We start from the raw sequence: 17,995 nt of genomic DNA on the forward strand, positions 1-17,995 counted from the left end.
ACACACACACACACACACACACACACAGTCTGTGGCTCTTTATTGGTTTGAATGGAGACAGACAGATGAGCAGCACTGACAGTCTGTACATGCAGCTCACAAGCGTGATGAGATCTACATGCTACATGTGTCTCATTTGATGGCATGTGATACATCTTCAGCTCTATCAACAGCATTTGTATCATAATGCCAATTCAAGCAGAAAATAGTTTCCCCATCCTGTCTGTTATGTATTTGTTCTTCAAAGGCAGTGAATGTAGCTGTAATCGATCTGCTCAGCTGGAATGTGCAGCTCGTGCTTTTGTTCAAAGTCTCTTTCTGCTTCGTGTTTCTTTACATGGACATGACATGAAATACGGTATGTAACTTCATACAGATCAGATCGGTAAGTCACACTAGTCTCATGAGAACACTGTAATGTTTGAGTTTGGCGACTTCTGAAACAGTGTGTATTGTGTTTACATGGGGAACAGTAAACTCAGCTGAGTTTATTTAGTGCAGTAAGAGACTTAAAGCCTGAAATGCTGTTGACAGAGCTTGTATTGAACTTTATTACTTTCACTTAAGTATGATCTCACAAGGCCAGTAGATCAGGACTTTATGTGTTTATTTTCTCTCTCTCTTCTCAACACAAATAAGTAGTGACTGAACTGGGTCGCTGCTGCATGTGCTGCACTGCCTCATTCTGGCCACTAGTGGGGGTTATGCAGCCGAAGCCAGTGTGTTTCCTGTCCATCTGATAAATAAAGCGAACAATCTCAGGAGGCACAACAGTGCTTGAATGTGGAGTAATTATCTAAAATGATCACTCAGTGTGTGTACAGTACACAAGTCACTCCTGAAATTGTGATGATTGACACAGTAGTTACCATAGCCACGTTTTGGTGTCTTGCGGCTGTGAACAAGAAACACAGTGCCAAAATTTTAAAGGGATCGTTCACCAAAAGTGAAGGGTTTTCATTCCAAACTTGTAAGACTTTCTTTCTTCTGTGGAACACAAAAGAAGTTATTTTTGAAGAATGTTGGTAATCAATCCGTTTCGGTTCCCACTGACTTTCATTGTATGGACAAAAATATATAATGGAATATGGGAATGGGAACTGAAACTCCTCTTGTTACCAACACACTTCAAAATATCTTGTTGCACAGAAGAAAGAAAGTCCCTTTTGGGAGGACTATCCCTTTAACCTGTTTACTGGCCACTGTAGTAATATTAGTAAGCTAATTTAGGACTGACCCACCGCTGACAGTCGCTGTTTTGTGCTCATGAAGCCACTGCACTCTCAGGGCCCTATCATACACCCGGCACAATGAGGCGCCAGGCGTGACGCAAGTGTTTTTTGCTAGTTTCAGCCCGACGCAGTTATCATTTTCATGTCCTGCACCACGTTGTTTAAATAGCAAATGCATTTGTGGCCATTTTTGCGCCCATGGGCGTGCTGGTCTGAAAATGAGGTGTGTTTAGGCGCATTGTTGGCGTGTTGCTATTTTGAGGCAACTGAAATAGACTGCGCCATTGACTTTAGACCAGGTTTCAGTTGGTCAATGGTGCAGTCTATTTCAGTTGCCTCAAAATAGCAACGCGAGATTCTCTGGATTCTGACTGTCAATAACTATCAAAAAAAAAGTTGAAATTTCAATTCACGGCCCCTAAGGGCCGCCAAAACATTCAAAGTGGGTTGAGCCACTTTTACTGAAATGGTTATAAAATGGTTATAACTGGTGAACGGAATGAGATATTTTCACCAAACTCTGCACACCTATGTGAGAGCTCATTCTGCAGTCGTTTGAAAAAGGAAGCGGCGACTGGCCACTTGGTGGTGCTATAACAGGAAAAAACTACTTCACTATTAGTCTGATTGACTTGAAAATTGGCATGCAGTGTCTTTGTCTGAGGTGCCATGATTGTCTATGAGGACATTGACATATCTCAAAAAACATGTCCGCCATCGGCCAATTAAGTTTGAGCAGCTATCAGAAAAGGTTAAAGGAGGCCAATCAGAACAAAACTCACTGGGCCTGTTTGACTCACGGCCCTAGAGGCCTGTGAGAAAGTCGAAAGAAATTGGACACCGGGGGAGCGCCTTCACGTTTTTTCATGTTCCGTAAAGGATTGTGTATCAATTTTTCGCACACCCTTGACATTCATACCTCATGGTAGAAATCCTCATTCTGAGAAACTTTGCCTCTAGGACCACCGCTGTCCATCAAATCATTTGTTAAATATTAGAGATTATTTAAACCAACTTTGGCAAACTAGTCCTAGGTTTTTGGCTCAACCTTGATAACACGATTTATTTCTAATGATAAATTGCCTGTATTGGCTGTAAATGGTCTTTTCTATCTATGATCGGGATGGTTACAAGCTTGCTAAATAAAACAATACCTTTTCACGCTTGTGCTTAAAGACCTTATAGCACTTGAACCCCGATAATTGCTGCTCGCAGCAATATTTGATCCTGTATCTTAATAAGTCACGATTCATAATAAAACAACAGACCTGTTCACATCATTTGAGCACAACTGAAACACCGGATGGACCAATCAGATGCGCATCTCTCCACTTTATAACGGTGGATGAACAGAGGATGAGGAAACACTCGTCTCAAAAATTTGAACAGATTCAGCTTCTGTACTGCAGACACACAGCTAAACTGTGCGCAGCGTGTGTTTCTGCTGTTTGAGGAAGTTTTCCTGTGCAGAAAAATGACTGTTCACTGATCTGGTGTGTGTGATTTAGGCTTTAACGCTCAACACTCATTCACTTCTTCCATTCAGGAGTACAAACAGGAAATGACTGTGGTCATGCCCAGACAAACCAGGAAGTCCTGAGAAAAGTTCCCAGAGTGGTCAGATGTTCCTTGCATCAGATTATTACGCATTACAACAGCTGCAATAACCTGCTGTGTGTGATTACTGATCTTGACGTCAACCACTGTCACTCAACATGACCACGACTCCAAAATATCAGAATACATCACAAAATAGCTGGGTTTTTTTTTGTTTGTTTGTTTGTTTTGGTAACACTTTACAATAAGGTATAATTTGTTAACATTAGTTAATGCATTAACTAATATGAAATAACAATAAGCAAAATATTTTTATGCCATTTATTGACATTTGCTAATGTTAGTGAACATAAATGTTCACGTTAGTTCACATTGTGAACTAACATTAACTAATGTTAACAGTTAACTTTTTATCTTAAAAATGTATTAGTAAATGTTGAAATTAACATTAACTAAGATTAATAAATGCTTTTGAAGTACTGTTCATTGTTAGTTCATGTTATCTAATGCAGTCAGATGTTAACTAATGGAACCTTATTGTAAAGAGTTACTGTTTTGCTGACAAATTCTATAACAGACTCCAGCCCTTCTTCATTGTAAATTTGTGGGATTTTGCCTGCTTTGTCATCTAACAGGTGTATGGTGTAACACCGTGTCTACACCAGATGTGACCGTTGTCGCTTCGCATCGCAACAGCTAAAAGCCGTCTACACTGAAAGCGACAATCCGACCGTTGCAAAGCACTTGGACTATGTCAGAAATAGAACGGTGAATCCATTTACTGTCAGGAATTTGTTGTGTCACGTCGTGCTGCATCCAGTGTAGACAATATCACTGATTATAATGGAAGGAAGCGCATGTTGAGCCATTGTTTTGTTTTTGTTTGATTACGCACCAGTGCGGTGTTAATAAAGAGGACCTGAGTCCACCTTAAGCTGACCCTGACTTCTCCTTATTTCAAAGACTTGTTACATCGGTGCCGAAACCCGGGAGGAAGGAGGGACATGCTGTTGGAGAGCCGTCGCTGCTGAGGGGAATCACGGTGCCGAGGAGGTCGGGCAGCATGAAGCAGTGGAGACCGTCAGTGGCTGCCTGAGGCGATGGTGCTGAAGCGATTGAGCAACAGGTGGGACGGAGAGCGTGCTGCCGTGCTCCTGGGTCGAGGTGGCTGCCATCCGTGAGGGGATGGAGAAGTTGCCGCCGTTTGCCGGAGGTGAGGCCTGCTGCCATTCCGCCATGATGGGGAGGAGCAGGCAGACTGAGGGAACAGGGAGCTTGCTGCCGGGCCGTCGTAGTTGAGGAGCCATCGGCGGATGGCAAGAGGCGGAGGAGTATCGAGCCGTCCAATGAGCATCCAGTACCATCGCATGGCACCACGAGTGAGAGCCAAGTGGCAATGTGTCCAGGAACCGGACCAAGAATTTTTTTTTTTTTCCTCTCCCTTCTCTCATCTCTGTCGCTCATGATGCTTCCGTTTCCTTTTCTCTTGCCTCGTCTGTCCTTACCCCCAGATGCTGCGGCCGCCGTGATGATCCCCCGGAGGAGGGAGTAGAGTGCAGTCTCCCCCCGGCCTGCGAGGGGTGATGGGGGTATGCGGCAAGCAGGACAAGGCCCGCCACCTTCTGCCCTGAACAACTAACCTTGTTACAATAACGTTTTCATAACTTAGAACATATTATGTTAGCTGGAAAGTCACTTAGAAAAGTAATAACCCTCAAAAGGTTGGATGATTTTAGGTGTCATTCATATTCCTCACCCGGTGCAGAAACCGGTGCCCGGTTTGTTCAGATCAATATGACACAGACACACACAGCATCAGTCATTAGCCGGTCTGTCTGTATGTCAGTCGTCAGTCGGTCTGTCATTCTGTGTCTGTCTGTCAGTCTGTCTCTCAGTCATCAGTCTGTCTGTCAGTCATCAGTCAGTCTGTCTGTCAGTCATCTGTCAGTTTGTATGTCAGTCGTCTGTCATCAGTCTGTCTCTCAGCCGTCAGTCAGTCTGTCTATTGGTCTGTCTGTTGGTCTGTCTGTCTGTCAGTCATCTGTCAGTTTGTATGTCAGTCGGTCTGTCTGTCTCTCAGTCGTCTGTCGGTCTGTCTGTCATTTGTCAGTCAATCTGTCCGTCAGTCGTCAGTCATCTGTCGGTCATCTGTCTGTCAGTCTGTCATTCGTCAGTCAATCTGTCTGTCTGTCTGTCAGTCTGTCTGTCTATCAGGCTGTCTGTATGTCAGTCGTCAGTCGGTCTGTCTGTCTGTCTGTATGTCAGTCAGTCGTCAGTCGGCCTGTCGGTCTGTCTGTCTCTCAGTCGTCTGTCGGTCTGTGTCTGTCAGTCATTTGTCGGTCATCTGTCAGTCTGTATGTCAGTCTGTCTTTTTGTTGGTCTGTCAGTTTGTCTGTGTGTCAGTCGATCTGTCTGTTAGTCATCAGTCGGTCTGTCTGTCAGTCATCAGTCGGTCTGTCTGTCTGTCTGTTTCTCAGTCGTCAGTCGATCTGTCTGTCAGTCATCAGTCGGTCTGTCAGTCAGTCGTCAGTCGGTCTGTCTGTCAGTCTGTCTGTATGTCAGTCTGTCTGTATGTCAGTCAGTCGGCCTGTCGGTCTGTCTGTCTGTCTGTATGTCAGTCGTCAGTCAGTCGGCCTGTCAGTCTGTCTGTATGTCAGTCAGTCGGCCTGTCGGTCTGTCTGTCTGTCAGGCTGTCTGTATGTCAGTCGTCAGTCGGTCTGTCTGTAGGTCAGTCAGTCGTCAGTCGGTCTGTCTGTAGGTCAGTCAGTTGTCAGTCGGCCTGTCGGTCTGTCTGTCTGTCTGTCTTTTTGTTGGTCTGTCAGTTTGTCTGTCTGTCAGTCGATCTGTCTTTCAGTCATCAGTCGGTCTGTCTGTCAGTCTTACCTTGCAGCTCATGGTGGATAATATCCGTCAAGTTTGGTTCTTCACCCCACCAGAAGATCCAGAGCTCTTTGGCATCAGGTTTGACTTTGCGCCGCCACACACACAGCAGGTTTGCACGAACGCACTGCATGAAGCTGTGCAGAATGGGGTCATCCTGCGCCGGAGCGGATATCAGCGGCCCAAATTCGCCCAGACCACCACAACTGTAGCACCGCCATTTAATGCCCGTCAGCTCTGCCTGCAACGAATCAAAAGACATGCTCAAAATTAATTATTCAAACAATTATTTTTTAAAGTTGTAAACAAAACAAAGATTACTGGAGTATGTTTTAGTAAGAAAATACTGCAAAATTTCACATTTAATTCAATGTGTTTCTTGTTGTTTCTTTGTAATTGTGAAATGCACCAATGATTTCTGAGTGAAAACCATTTCTACAACTATTTAAGAGAGTGAAAAAAATTCTGTAAGCTGAGAGATGTGAATGTAGTTCAGATGCACACAAACATTTAGTTTTTTACAATCACTAGGAATCATTTCTCAAAACTTAGATCATACTATAATATATAATGAAGCCATAAATAAAATAGTTTCTCTAATTAAACAATCAACCCAGATTCATAACACTATCTGTGCTGCACATTTCATGTGCCATTTATCATTTACTAACCCTGTAATTAAAAGTGTTTGATAAGTAATTGATGAACGATGAAGAGCAGCTGGTAACGCTGCATTATGAGCATATAATTCTCCCTTTATCACTGCAGATTTATAGTTACAGTATCTTGATATTGGGTCATAATTACGCCTTTCAGTTCTAACATCAGTGTCTGAAACAGCTCGTGTGCACATACATTTTCTGAGGAGTCTTGATAATGAATGCTGTATTATAATCTCTCTAATCACCAACTCAACACTGTCAATGGAACAGATCTTGCAGTGCCACATAAAGACTATAAGCGCAGCAGTGAGGATTCAGTGTTTCAACACATAATGGAGCCGAACCGATGTGTAGTTTGTGACCTGAAAATGTGTTTCTGCCAAAACACATTTTCAGGTGTTTTGGCAGGTTTCAAAGGCAGATGGTTGCGAGGGTGTAGGAGTCATTAACAACATACTGTGGGTTTTTTCAGCTGTTTACTGGTCCAGCATGTGAAAATTGTGCATCTGATCACTTAGTAAAGCAGCAGCTCACTCTCTTTACAAACACATTTTGAAGTTTGAAGCACAAATGCTGCAGGACGATGCACACACTCAACTTTAAAGCCACCATGAAATCAAAAAATGACAATGATGTTTTTATGGCATATTGCAGTATTTATTCTAAATGATTTATCAGTGCACATCATCGTTTTAAATTCATGTTCCTCGTAATCTTGAATCACAATATCTCTCAGCAACATCTCTTCTCTGATGACGAGGGAGGGGCATCTTGTCACTCACATGAGATCCAATAGCAAACCACAACCATCCAATCAATTCACCGCAGACAAAATCAAGCCCCGCTCTACATTTGTTCTTGTCTCAGAAACCACGGATATGTTACAATGGGGAAGAAAAGACCAGCGCAAATCCTTTTTCATGCTGACTTGAATACTTAGTGCTGGAGGTTTGATCACATCATTATCAGCACTAGTACTAGCGAGGATTGACTTGACAAACAGCAGTAATATGAGTTTGAGAGACATGCAGCGATCAGAGACAGTGGTGTGAGAAATCCTGTCAATCAGCGTTTGACATCTTTATGCTGATGTTTGTTTGAAGGATCGGATCTGACAAGCTGGAAAGACTCTGAACTGTACTTGGAGGAAATCAAACTGAATGAAGACTGAATGTTATCTGAAAGGAAGGAAATAAGTGAGAAGTTTTATGAGCAGCAGAAAAAAAGACGTGGCTGACTAAGCAGATTTTTGAGCTGATATCTGAGGAACATGAAAGTGAAATTCTCAGCACAGCAAATATGCATGTGGTTATTTATCACTAGCACATTCACCTAGAGCTTAACTTTAACTATTATTTTCCTGTTTATTACTGTGAAACAATCTGTATTGTATAAAGCACTATATAAATAAAGCTTACCTGACTTGACTAAGTACATCACAGACTAAAAGAGATGCATATAAACTGTTATTTAGGGAGCCCCACACATGAAGAAAAAAACAAGATATCATGATCACAAATTAAGAATTCAGTCCCATGACATTAATTCATTCCATCTTGTTTTCCTTGGCTTAGTGTTTGATATCAGAAAGCAGTAAAGAGGGGATCATGACAAAAGGAGGCCTGTAGGTCGTGTCACAAAACAAACTGTAGGCCTATGTGAAACATCAAACATCTTCTGATGGCCACCGGAGACTCGACAGCATCTGCTTGCTGCAAAAGCCGGCCGAGACATTTTTATTGTCTTCTTGAATTATCACAGTAATAAAAGCACCTCCGTTGCATCCACACAGGACATTAATAACACCAGCTCTAGCCGTGGGCTTGGTAATGATCGGACAGTCCGACCACAGAGAACTGAGACCTTCAGTGAACCAACTGGAATTCCAGTGCATCTCAAACAGGGCCCACTAGGAGGACTTAAGGTGACTTAAAATTATTTTAAAATATAGCTGCAAGCAGCAATGATGGGCCCTGGCACCACCGCCACCCCGCAGGCTTTTGTGGGGAACGTGCACGACAGGCAATATGCATTTAAACTAAGATAGGCGACTTTTCCGGTTTCCCTATTTTGACATTACTTTAATCCCTCGCTATGGCAACACCGTTCAAGATATCCGATATCCATTCACAATTTAGCATCTTTAGTATATTGTCATCATCTTAAAAAAGTTTGGTGTGAATCATATAAACTAGCTAAAAATTTTTCAAAATATCCACATTCAAACCAAAATAGCTGACTTCCTGTTGGTCAGAGCTAATGACAGTAAATTAGAAAGTTGTCCGGCTTGATGAGAACAATACAAGAGCGTGATCTCAAAGCATTGACTCATAATAGTCACATCCTTGTGATCAGCCTCCTACAATAAACACACAGCTGAAGTTTCATCAAAATTAGGCTATGTATGTGGAAGTTATAACACGCTTCATGTTTCCCTTGTCTCGCCATAAATTTGTTTCAACGCCACGACCAAACAGTTCAAGATATAAAAAATCCGCTTGCAATTTAGCATCCTCAATGTCTTGACTTCACACTGACCAAGTTTGGTGATGATTGGATGAATTTCCTAGGAGGAGTATAGTGTTGTCAAAAATACCGGTACTTCGGTACCAAGTCGGTACTGAAATTTTGAAAATGTGACGATACCCGTATTTCTGTAGTACCGGTAGTACCGAGAATCCGGGTATATTCGGTACCCACTGATAGGACTGTGCCAGTACTTACTTGAATATGACACGAGTGAAGCACAAAGCTTTGTTTACAAAAGAAATAATAGGTTAGCAATTAAATGTGACATCACAGCCATGGAAACATTTTGGTTCATGCCGAATGAGAGAGGTACGAGAGTCCATAAATTTAAGCTTTGTATTCTGTTTTGCGAATCGCGATCTGGTCACCTGATTAGCAGAGAATTTAACAATATTCCATTAGTTATTCCACTGAACATGGAATATCTGTTTCTTTTCCCTAATCTTCACTCACGCAGGGGATTATAACGTTTCTTCCTTTCGTTCGCTTTTAGGCCAATTATAGGTTATTTGCATTCTTTACTGTGGTAAAGTAGAAAAAACACTGTAGGACAGAAACCTTTTTGTTTGCACGTCAGTTTCTATTTAACACAGTTTGTGCTTGTTATTAGACTTTATAAGGCACGTCAAGTTTATTTGTATAGCGCTTTTCACTCACGCTGGTGATTTTTACTTTCGCTTTCTCTGGCAGCGCTAAATCAAATATAGCCTGAATGTGTGAAGATAAAACTCTTTCTTCAGACCTTTCACAACAAGTGTGAGTTCCTTGTAACATCAGGAGATAACATGAAGATATTATTAAAGAGAAATGGTCTCTTTCCTGCTCGTGTCCCACATCCCTCTCAAAGCGCAGAGCAGTAGGCTATATGATGCATCTTTGTGTAGAAATAAAAAACGAATGTTTTTTTTTTTTAAATAATATTTAACTTTCTTATTATTTAGGTTACCATTATTTACCGATATTTATTTCATAGTTTTACAGGCTGTAGTGTGTCGTTTCATTGAAGGAATAGCTAAAATAAACACGCGCGTCTGTTACAAAACAGACTCAAACAGTCTGTTTGAGCATTTTTTTTTTTTTTTTTTATATTTCAAAATTTATTTCATTGAGGTATATATACACACACAAACATACACACAAGCTCCAAATATTTATGATTACCATATTTAATATGTTTTTAAAATAGGCTATATAAAATAGTAAAATGGTTCCAACAGATTTTGCTGTGGTACCGAAATTGGTACCGAGAACCGTAAAATTTTTATGGTATTGGTACCGACTACTGGAATTTTGGTACCGTGACAACACTAGAGGAGTATATCAAAATCCAGAGCATGCGTTTTCCAAACAACCCTAAATAGCCGACTTCCTGTTGGGCGGAGCTAATGACACAGAGTGCGGAAGTTGTTCGGCCCGATGAGATCTATATGTGTACTGAGTTTCATACATGCTAGTATGTAACCATGATTTCAGATTGCGTTCAAGGGGGCGCCGCACACCTGTGCGGCAGCTTTGGCCCGGCTCTAATGGCCGCAGATTCTGACCCGTGCGCAAATTTTCAAGAGTTTTTTAAAACGTTAAGGGCCCCAAAAGCCCCCAAAACCCTGACAAAAAAGAATAATATGTAAGAAGAAGAAGAATCCTAAGTATCGCTCTTTCAGGGCTTGGGCCCTAATAAGACAAAACAAAACTGTAAACAGGTCCTTCGATTCTGCTGCCACCTCTATGAGGCTCTACAGCCACTCGGTCGCAGCGCTCGGCCCCGGGCCGGGACGCACCTGCCAATCAGGCGAGAGCTTCACACTGCAGAGCGCCGACTTCTAAACTGTCAAGGGCCGTCGCAGCGGAGAACGCGCACGACTGATGTTATGAACAATGAACAAAGAGCCGCTTCGTTGGCAAACAAAGGCCACGAGGCAGATTCGCTTCAAAACAGCGAACCGGCGTCCCTGCTTACACTAAATTATTAACAGGCAGATAAATAAACCAAAGCTCGTCTCCTGTGCGACTTAATTAACTCTGACAGGCACAAAGAGACAGGAAAGAAGGGAAGTCAAAACAGTTGCTAGGCAACATACAACATCTGTAGGACTTCAGCAACTTATTCCATTTTCAGGATTCTGTCTCCAGGGTTACAGCAGAGCGCTGCGGCTGCCAGTCGTTTGAGGGGCTTTTCTATTGACTGCACATGACAAAAGGGATGTAATTCGCACCAGCTCAGAGTTTCACACACTCGGCAGTCATATCTTCACCGGAAAATGCCAACAGAATCTTGATTTGTGGACATACAGCTGCAGGCACACGTCAGTCCCGCTGGATTGCCTGCTTCAGCGGTTTTATCTCCTCATAACTACCCATCTGACAATCAGACCCTCAGTCGACAGACATTTCTTCTTCTGTGCACATCTTTACTTTTTTTGTACCAAAGCTTCATGATTCTGAATAAACTGGGAGTTGCAATTTTTTTTTGTTTAAAATATAGACGATTCTGAACAGACAGCTAAACAAAACATATCATTTACTAGAGGTTCTGACAAAATGTTAATTGCTGCAGACTATTTTTAAAAAAAGTTTTTAAATCAGTTTGAATGAATGATTCAATAACTCACTCATAAAGACTTTGCTTGTTCCATTACAGTGTTATTGAACGAATCTCTTGAATGAATGATTCAATAACATATTTTTAACAGTCACTTGTCGTCACCCACTGGAGTAACGATGTAATTGAAAATCGTTTTTTTAAGCATTAAGTTTTCACAAGGTGCTTTACAGTATTTTGATCGCTATTGTAGACATCAGTGTTTATATCCGAACTATAAACTTTTATCCCAGTACTTCTGTGATAATCTGAATGATTGTAAGATAAAGATAATAATGATACTGTGTGGTTGAAAAGACTGTTTGTGAAGCTGTTTCATACTGATACAAGACAATGTCTTTCTCTGGCTCAGAACGCAGATCTGAATGTTCGCTGTGATTTTGACAAAGGTTTAATAGACAGAGCCGAATCACTGTCATTTCGGAATGAAATCATGAGAGTGTCTGAATCAAGATCGCCATCATTTAAAGATGAGCTTTTGATATACAAGAGCTCATCTACTATCAGAATATCCTGTAGGTTTCAGAACTGAAAACTTCCTTGTTAGTCCAAAAAAAGCTTTTATTGACACCAGGCCCAGCGAACGACTGATCCTATAATGTGTCTATCTATAGATGGGTGAAACTCCACCTCAGCAGAAGAAATCAACGCCTACTTTATCATTGCAACGTTAGCCCCGCGCACTGGCTTGTCAGTGAGATGAGGAGGAGAGAAGAGCGATACAAGACTAAAAATAACATTACTTTTCAAAGGATCCTAATGCTAGGAATATGGTTATTTATTTTCAACAATGTGAATTTCTCAGTTGAGCTTTATTTATTGTATTTGGTACATTTCACTGTGGATTCTTTGGTAAATTAATCGCATTTCAGCGCAGGCTTTTATGATATGGACTCGACAGTAACACAACAACATGTTAGTAACTGTGTTCATTCTACTGCCTGATCTGATATTAATGATTCATGTACAGTCAGATGTTCTTTGTCTATGAGTCAGTAAATCAAACCAGTGACTAAACGCTCAACTTTATGTTGTTTCTCTTAGTAGGATGAAAATGATCTGATATTTAAACAGATTATATACAGAAAGCAATCAAAGAACGCTCCCTTTTCAATCGCTGGAGCTGTCAATCAAACAGCGCAAGTTTATCAGTGACTGAGTTCTGGACTCACGCCAAAACTCCTGTTTTATTCAATGAATCTCTTAGTTACATTGAGTTTGCACTGTCAGTTATGATGAAAGCATTCGTTAGTGTGCAGAAATTGAGTTGCAATGACGAGATCACTGCTTTCAACAAAATCTGTGATTGACTACAATGTTCATCACTGCAACCTTTCGTGCCACGATCTAAATATAAAGCCATAGATCTAAATGTAATGCTAATCAACACTTTTCACGATTAGTTAACATTGAGAGCTGTAATAGTAAAAACGTGCTATTTCATATTCAAAGATGTCAGCCAATCACAGCAGTGGGCGTTTACACTGAAGCCTCACAGCAGACACGCCCCTTAAAACAGAGCGTTCAAATCAGAGGGCTAAAATCAGGGTAGGAAAATGGCTTTTATTTCTAAATTATGACAATTTTTGATGTAAAAAGCATACTAACATTATAAGTGCATCCCAGGAAACATTATAAAACAATAAAATAACACAGTTCATGACCCCTTTAAAGGACTCGTTGAGTCGAGAAAAATTGCAAGTGGAAAACAAAAACGCTGTTTTCTCAGATCACAGCGGCCTTATAATCCACAACTGAACGCATGCATCGTCACGCTATCGCTGCTCATAGGAGCTGCATAAGGTGCTCGTCATACACATGATCCACTGCATGCAAACTGAGCAGCAGCTGAAGAAACTGAGGTCAACATCTGATGTAAGAGAAGATCCAATGGCTCATCTAATGTTCAAAAGGTTTAGTGACAGGAAGACGCTCACAGAGCACCAGTGATATCAGCAGGTCTCCTGTGATCTGAGAGGACTGAGCGCTCTCCACGGCACCCTGGACAGGTCACAACCTGCCACTGCATTTCGTCTAAAATCTTCTATCTCTTATTTGCTTGCCAAATGGGTGCGGCATTGATTCAGAAAGTACAACCTGATTTGAACGCATATATACAACAGAATGCTGGACTACAGTTGCACTTGCTCATTTACCATCTCAGTCAATGCAATGAGCGTCACACTGTGGCATCTCTTCCTAACTGCTTCAGCTGAGGATAACTAGATAAAGACATGCTGTGATTGATTCAGTTCAGACCATCCCTCTAGATGAAGTCATTGCATTCGGGACATAACAGACGGCTGCATTCAGCAGCGCTGCTGGAAACATCGATATAACCTTGAAGCAGAGCAGACGCCTGCAGAACCGCCGCCATCCTCCACGTCCTGCCAGTCGGCCTGCATTTCTGCCAATTCTTCTTTGCTATTCCCTCGTGTGGCTCCGCGCGCAGGAACACCAGAGGGCTAAGAATAGCACACAGCTGGCACTGCAAGCCTTACATATTTCACACTCAAAACACCAGCGCTCCTGAATATCAGCCTGCTGCTGCAGACGCACCACTGATGAAGCTCAATGAAGCTGATCGTCAGGATGATGCATTCAAGCTTTCATGAATCCTAGAGCTGCTTCTCACATTAGGAGGCCTTTCACTTGATCTGTGCTGTTAGGAGTCAATCACTTCACTGATAGTGATAAGCTGAAGTGTTAAAATTGGCATGAATGATTCCTCAGATCACGAGTGGATCAGAAAACAGCTGAAAAATCCCACAGACGCACACTGACTATGTTTACATGCATCCTCTTAATGCGATTATAATGAGATTTAGCCAATATTGCAATTGAACTTCATGTACGCAAACACAAAATGGATGCGATTAAGCTTAAAATCATAGCAACCATAATTGTAGTAAATATGTAGCATATGCAACGAGCAGGCATGTAAACACTTAAATTATACCCATTCAGAAGGGGTGCTGAACAATGTGAAAAAAATTATTTTATTTTACTATGTAAACATAGAAAAACTAAAAGCTCAGAGGAAAAAGCAAACATTGACTACAACATAAACAGTATTAAAGGGGACCTATAATTACCATTTTACAAGATGTAATATAAGTCTCTGGTGTCCCCAGAATGTGTCTGTGAAGTTTCAGCTCAAAATACCCCACAGATCATTTATTATAGCTTGTCAAATTTGCTACTATTTGGGTGTGAGCAAAAACACGCCTTTTTTGTGTGTGTCCCTTTAAATGCAAATGAGCTGCTGCTCCCGGTCCCCTTTCCAAAAGAGGACGGAGCTTTAAGAGCTCACGCTTCGGTCGCTCAACAACAACAAAGCTGGAGAATCTCACGCAGCCAAAATGAGGATTGTCAGTAACGGTGTTCAGCCTTACATTGTTCAAACCGGAGTCGGACACTGATGGAGAGACTCAGGAAGAAGTTACAACATTTAGAATGAAACTGGACGTTTCTGAATGGTTAGTGGATAAATTTATGTAGTTGCTGTGGAGTTGATTCAACTCATCCACTAGCATGTGCCGTCATGTTAATCTTTTGTGCAAATCCAGCGTTGAATTGACCCTCGTTTGTGAAGCAGTCCGGCGTAAAATGACGGCATGTCAACAACACTCTACTACAGCAACTCTTCCTCTTCTCTAAAGCAGCCCAACATGGCCTCGCCCACTTTGTTGCGTGTTCCCAGGGGCGGGGTTTATGTAAATTTTAGGGTTAGTGATGTCACTAACCCGGGAAGAAGTTTGTTGTAGTCCCTACCAGCCGTTTGTTGTAGTCCTTAAACAGCGAATTCTTTAAAAGAAAATCTCTCTTTGCATTAAACTTTGAGCGTTGTAACTTTGCAGATGTTGTTTATGCTCAAACAGCAACATTACACACTAACTGAAGTTAAAAAAGTGAAATCATAATCAAACACCCCTTTAATATTTGGTTGGTTCTCTCGTTTTTTGCATGTTCATAATTTCTTTGTATGACAGTCTGGACAAAAATGACGTCACACAATTTGGCATGTTTCATTGCGTTATCACAAATAAAACAATCGACAAGCACAACTACGCAATATGATAATAAAATCTTTAACACATTTTTAATAATATTTGAATAAAGGGTGAAGATGGCTGGATGTCACTTTTAGGCACTTAAAACTGTATTAAGAAACACAACTCAGCCAGTGGCTCTAACCAGAATATTATCAGAAAAAATAAAATTGCATGTAAACGGTTTCAGAAAAGTTTGATTGTGTCATGTAAACATCTTATTGCGATTTAGTCCTAATCAATGGAAATAATCACACTACATGTAATCGTAGACAATGAAGGAGGAGCCCGAGCCACAGAGGAAAACACAGTGATGGTGAGTCTATGCTGGCAGGCAGAAAATGTCAAATCTAACATGCCTGTGGAAACTACAGCTCATGTTCAGGGCAGCAGGCGCAGTGAGTTTAAAGAAGTCTATAAAGTCACTGCTGGACACTCGTTTCGCACAGATACAGGACATCAGTGTCAGCTGGATCGGTCTGTTCTCCACGTATCCACACATGATCACACTGATGTTATGAGTCAGAAACTGCTCTGTGTGTGGAAGAGTTTAAGGAGGCGTGTCAGACGTGCAAAGAGAGAGGCTGAAACTGGACTTGAGCTGGAGTTCAGGAAATGCACATCACACACACACTGTCACACACGCACTCACAAAAACACATTACACACACACACACACACACACACACACACACACGCTCTCTCTCTCTCTCTCTCTCACACACACACACACACACACACACACACGCTCTCTCTCTCTCTCTCTCACACACACACACACAAAATACTTTCCTAAAATGAAAACAGATTCCTCTGCTCCCTGCATCACCTCTCCCTCTCCTTCTCTCTCTCTCTCTCTGCAGCTGGACATGTTTTTTGAGCTCAAACCTTTTTTTTTTTTAGACATTGCTGTCTTGTTTTCCTATCGGAGGCAAGAGTTTCCATGTGCACTGCTTTATGTCAGTCTTCAGTGAAAGTGTGTTTGTGTGTTTCTGGGAATGTTTCACTGGTTTCAGTAACACAGAACAGTTCAACAGGAAAACAACGCAAACACACTCTCTGTGACTCAAACATCACCATCACGTCATGCCTTTGGTTCACTACGAGCCAATGAAAATGCTTGTATTTTCAACATATGTATTTTCATCAAAATCAGTGCAACTGACTTTTTCAGAGTTCATGTTCAGATAACACAAACAAATTGCATTTGAAACATTTGCATTTTAAAGTTTCCTGAAAAAAATCAATGAGAAAAATTACTAATTTTCATAATGGTAAATTATTCAATACAAGCAATATAAAGTCTGTCACTAGTTTAATGACTAAATGCTGAGACTGATTTTAACACACTTCTACATTTTTGATTAGGAAATATTCCTGTGTCCCTCTCTCTCACAGCCTCTCTCTCATAGTAGATAGGGTCCATCATTTTGAGTTAAATGTGTTCAAAAGTCTGAAAATCTGTGAGTAACTATAAGGAACGTCACTACCAAACTTTTTTGTGCGTTAGTCCATAAACTTCCATAAACTTTAGTTTTTGTGTGTGTACAACTGTTCAGAACTGTGCTAGCTAACCATGTGCTGATTATCATCTTTGAGCTAGGCTTGAAAGCATCGTAAATTGTCACTACCGAAACAGTCACGACCGAAACATGTGGTGAAGTTTCGGTAATGACGTCATTGTTTTTTGAGTGTTATTTGATCAAATTTAGTTAGTTTTCTGTGTACAACTGTTCAGAACTGTGCTAGCTAACCATGTACTGATGCGCATCTTTGAGCTAGGCTCAAAAATATATAAAATTGTCACTACCGAAACAGTCACAACCGAAACATGTCATCATTGTTTTGGTAGTGATAAAAGGGAACACATAATCATTTGTTTAGTACAGTTATGCAAATCATTAGTATTTTAATATGTTTTAGAAGTGTTTTAGTATGCGTGTTAAAATTCTGTAATGTGATCACTACCAACACATTACTGTCTCTACTGAAACATGGGATGTTTTGTCAAAAATAAAGTATACCGAATTGTCAACTAAGATGTTTTTATAGTGTTTGGTTTAATTTATATTCAAACTAATGAATCCTTAACTTTGAAATCAGTATGATTAACTTTATGCCTTTTACAAAGAAAGATTGGATTCAAAATACAACAAATCTCATAAATTACACTTGAAATATTGTTAAAATTGTAATTGTTATTGATTTACCTTTGAAAACTTTTTTTTAAAAAAATAGAAAAAACTATATTTACGAGGTAGATGTAAACAAAATCTTAATAGGTCAATGTAACCCTTCTTATTAAATTATTTATTATTGCGTTTCGGTAGTGACAAATTTGGGGAGAGGAATAATATTCCAAAACTTTCTGAAAATACAATATGAGAATTAACTGCACAATTACTAGAAATGTGTACCTTGGATATTTTGCATACATACAAAATTTGTGGAAAAAGACATTTTTTCAAGACGTTTCCAACTCTG

The 17,995-nt window shown here is 40.8% G+C and overlaps 1 protein-coding gene across 7 annotated transcripts in view; it reads right to left on the reverse strand.

Annotated features, from left to right (window-relative positions):
• Positions 1-17,995, reverse strand: part of LOC127513401 (mediator of RNA polymerase II transcription subunit 13-like) — a 49,222-nt gene that overhangs the window by 25,087 nt on the left and 6,140 nt on the right. For all 7 annotated transcript variants that reach the window (XM_051895144.1, XM_051895145.1, XM_051895143.1 and 4 more), the window contains exon 2: positions 5,673-5,910. In XM_051895144.1, the coding sequence (XP_051751104.1) occupies positions 5,673-5,910 (238 nt within the window). The remainder of the gene's footprint in view (positions 1-5,672; positions 5,911-17,995) is intronic.

Source organism: Ctenopharyngodon idella, chromosome 5, assembly GCF_019924925.1.
Source record: "Ctenopharyngodon idella isolate HZGC_01 chromosome 5, HZGC01, whole genome shotgun sequence".
NCBI classification, from domain to species: Eukaryota; Metazoa; Chordata; class Actinopteri; order Cypriniformes; family Xenocyprididae; genus Ctenopharyngodon; species Ctenopharyngodon idella.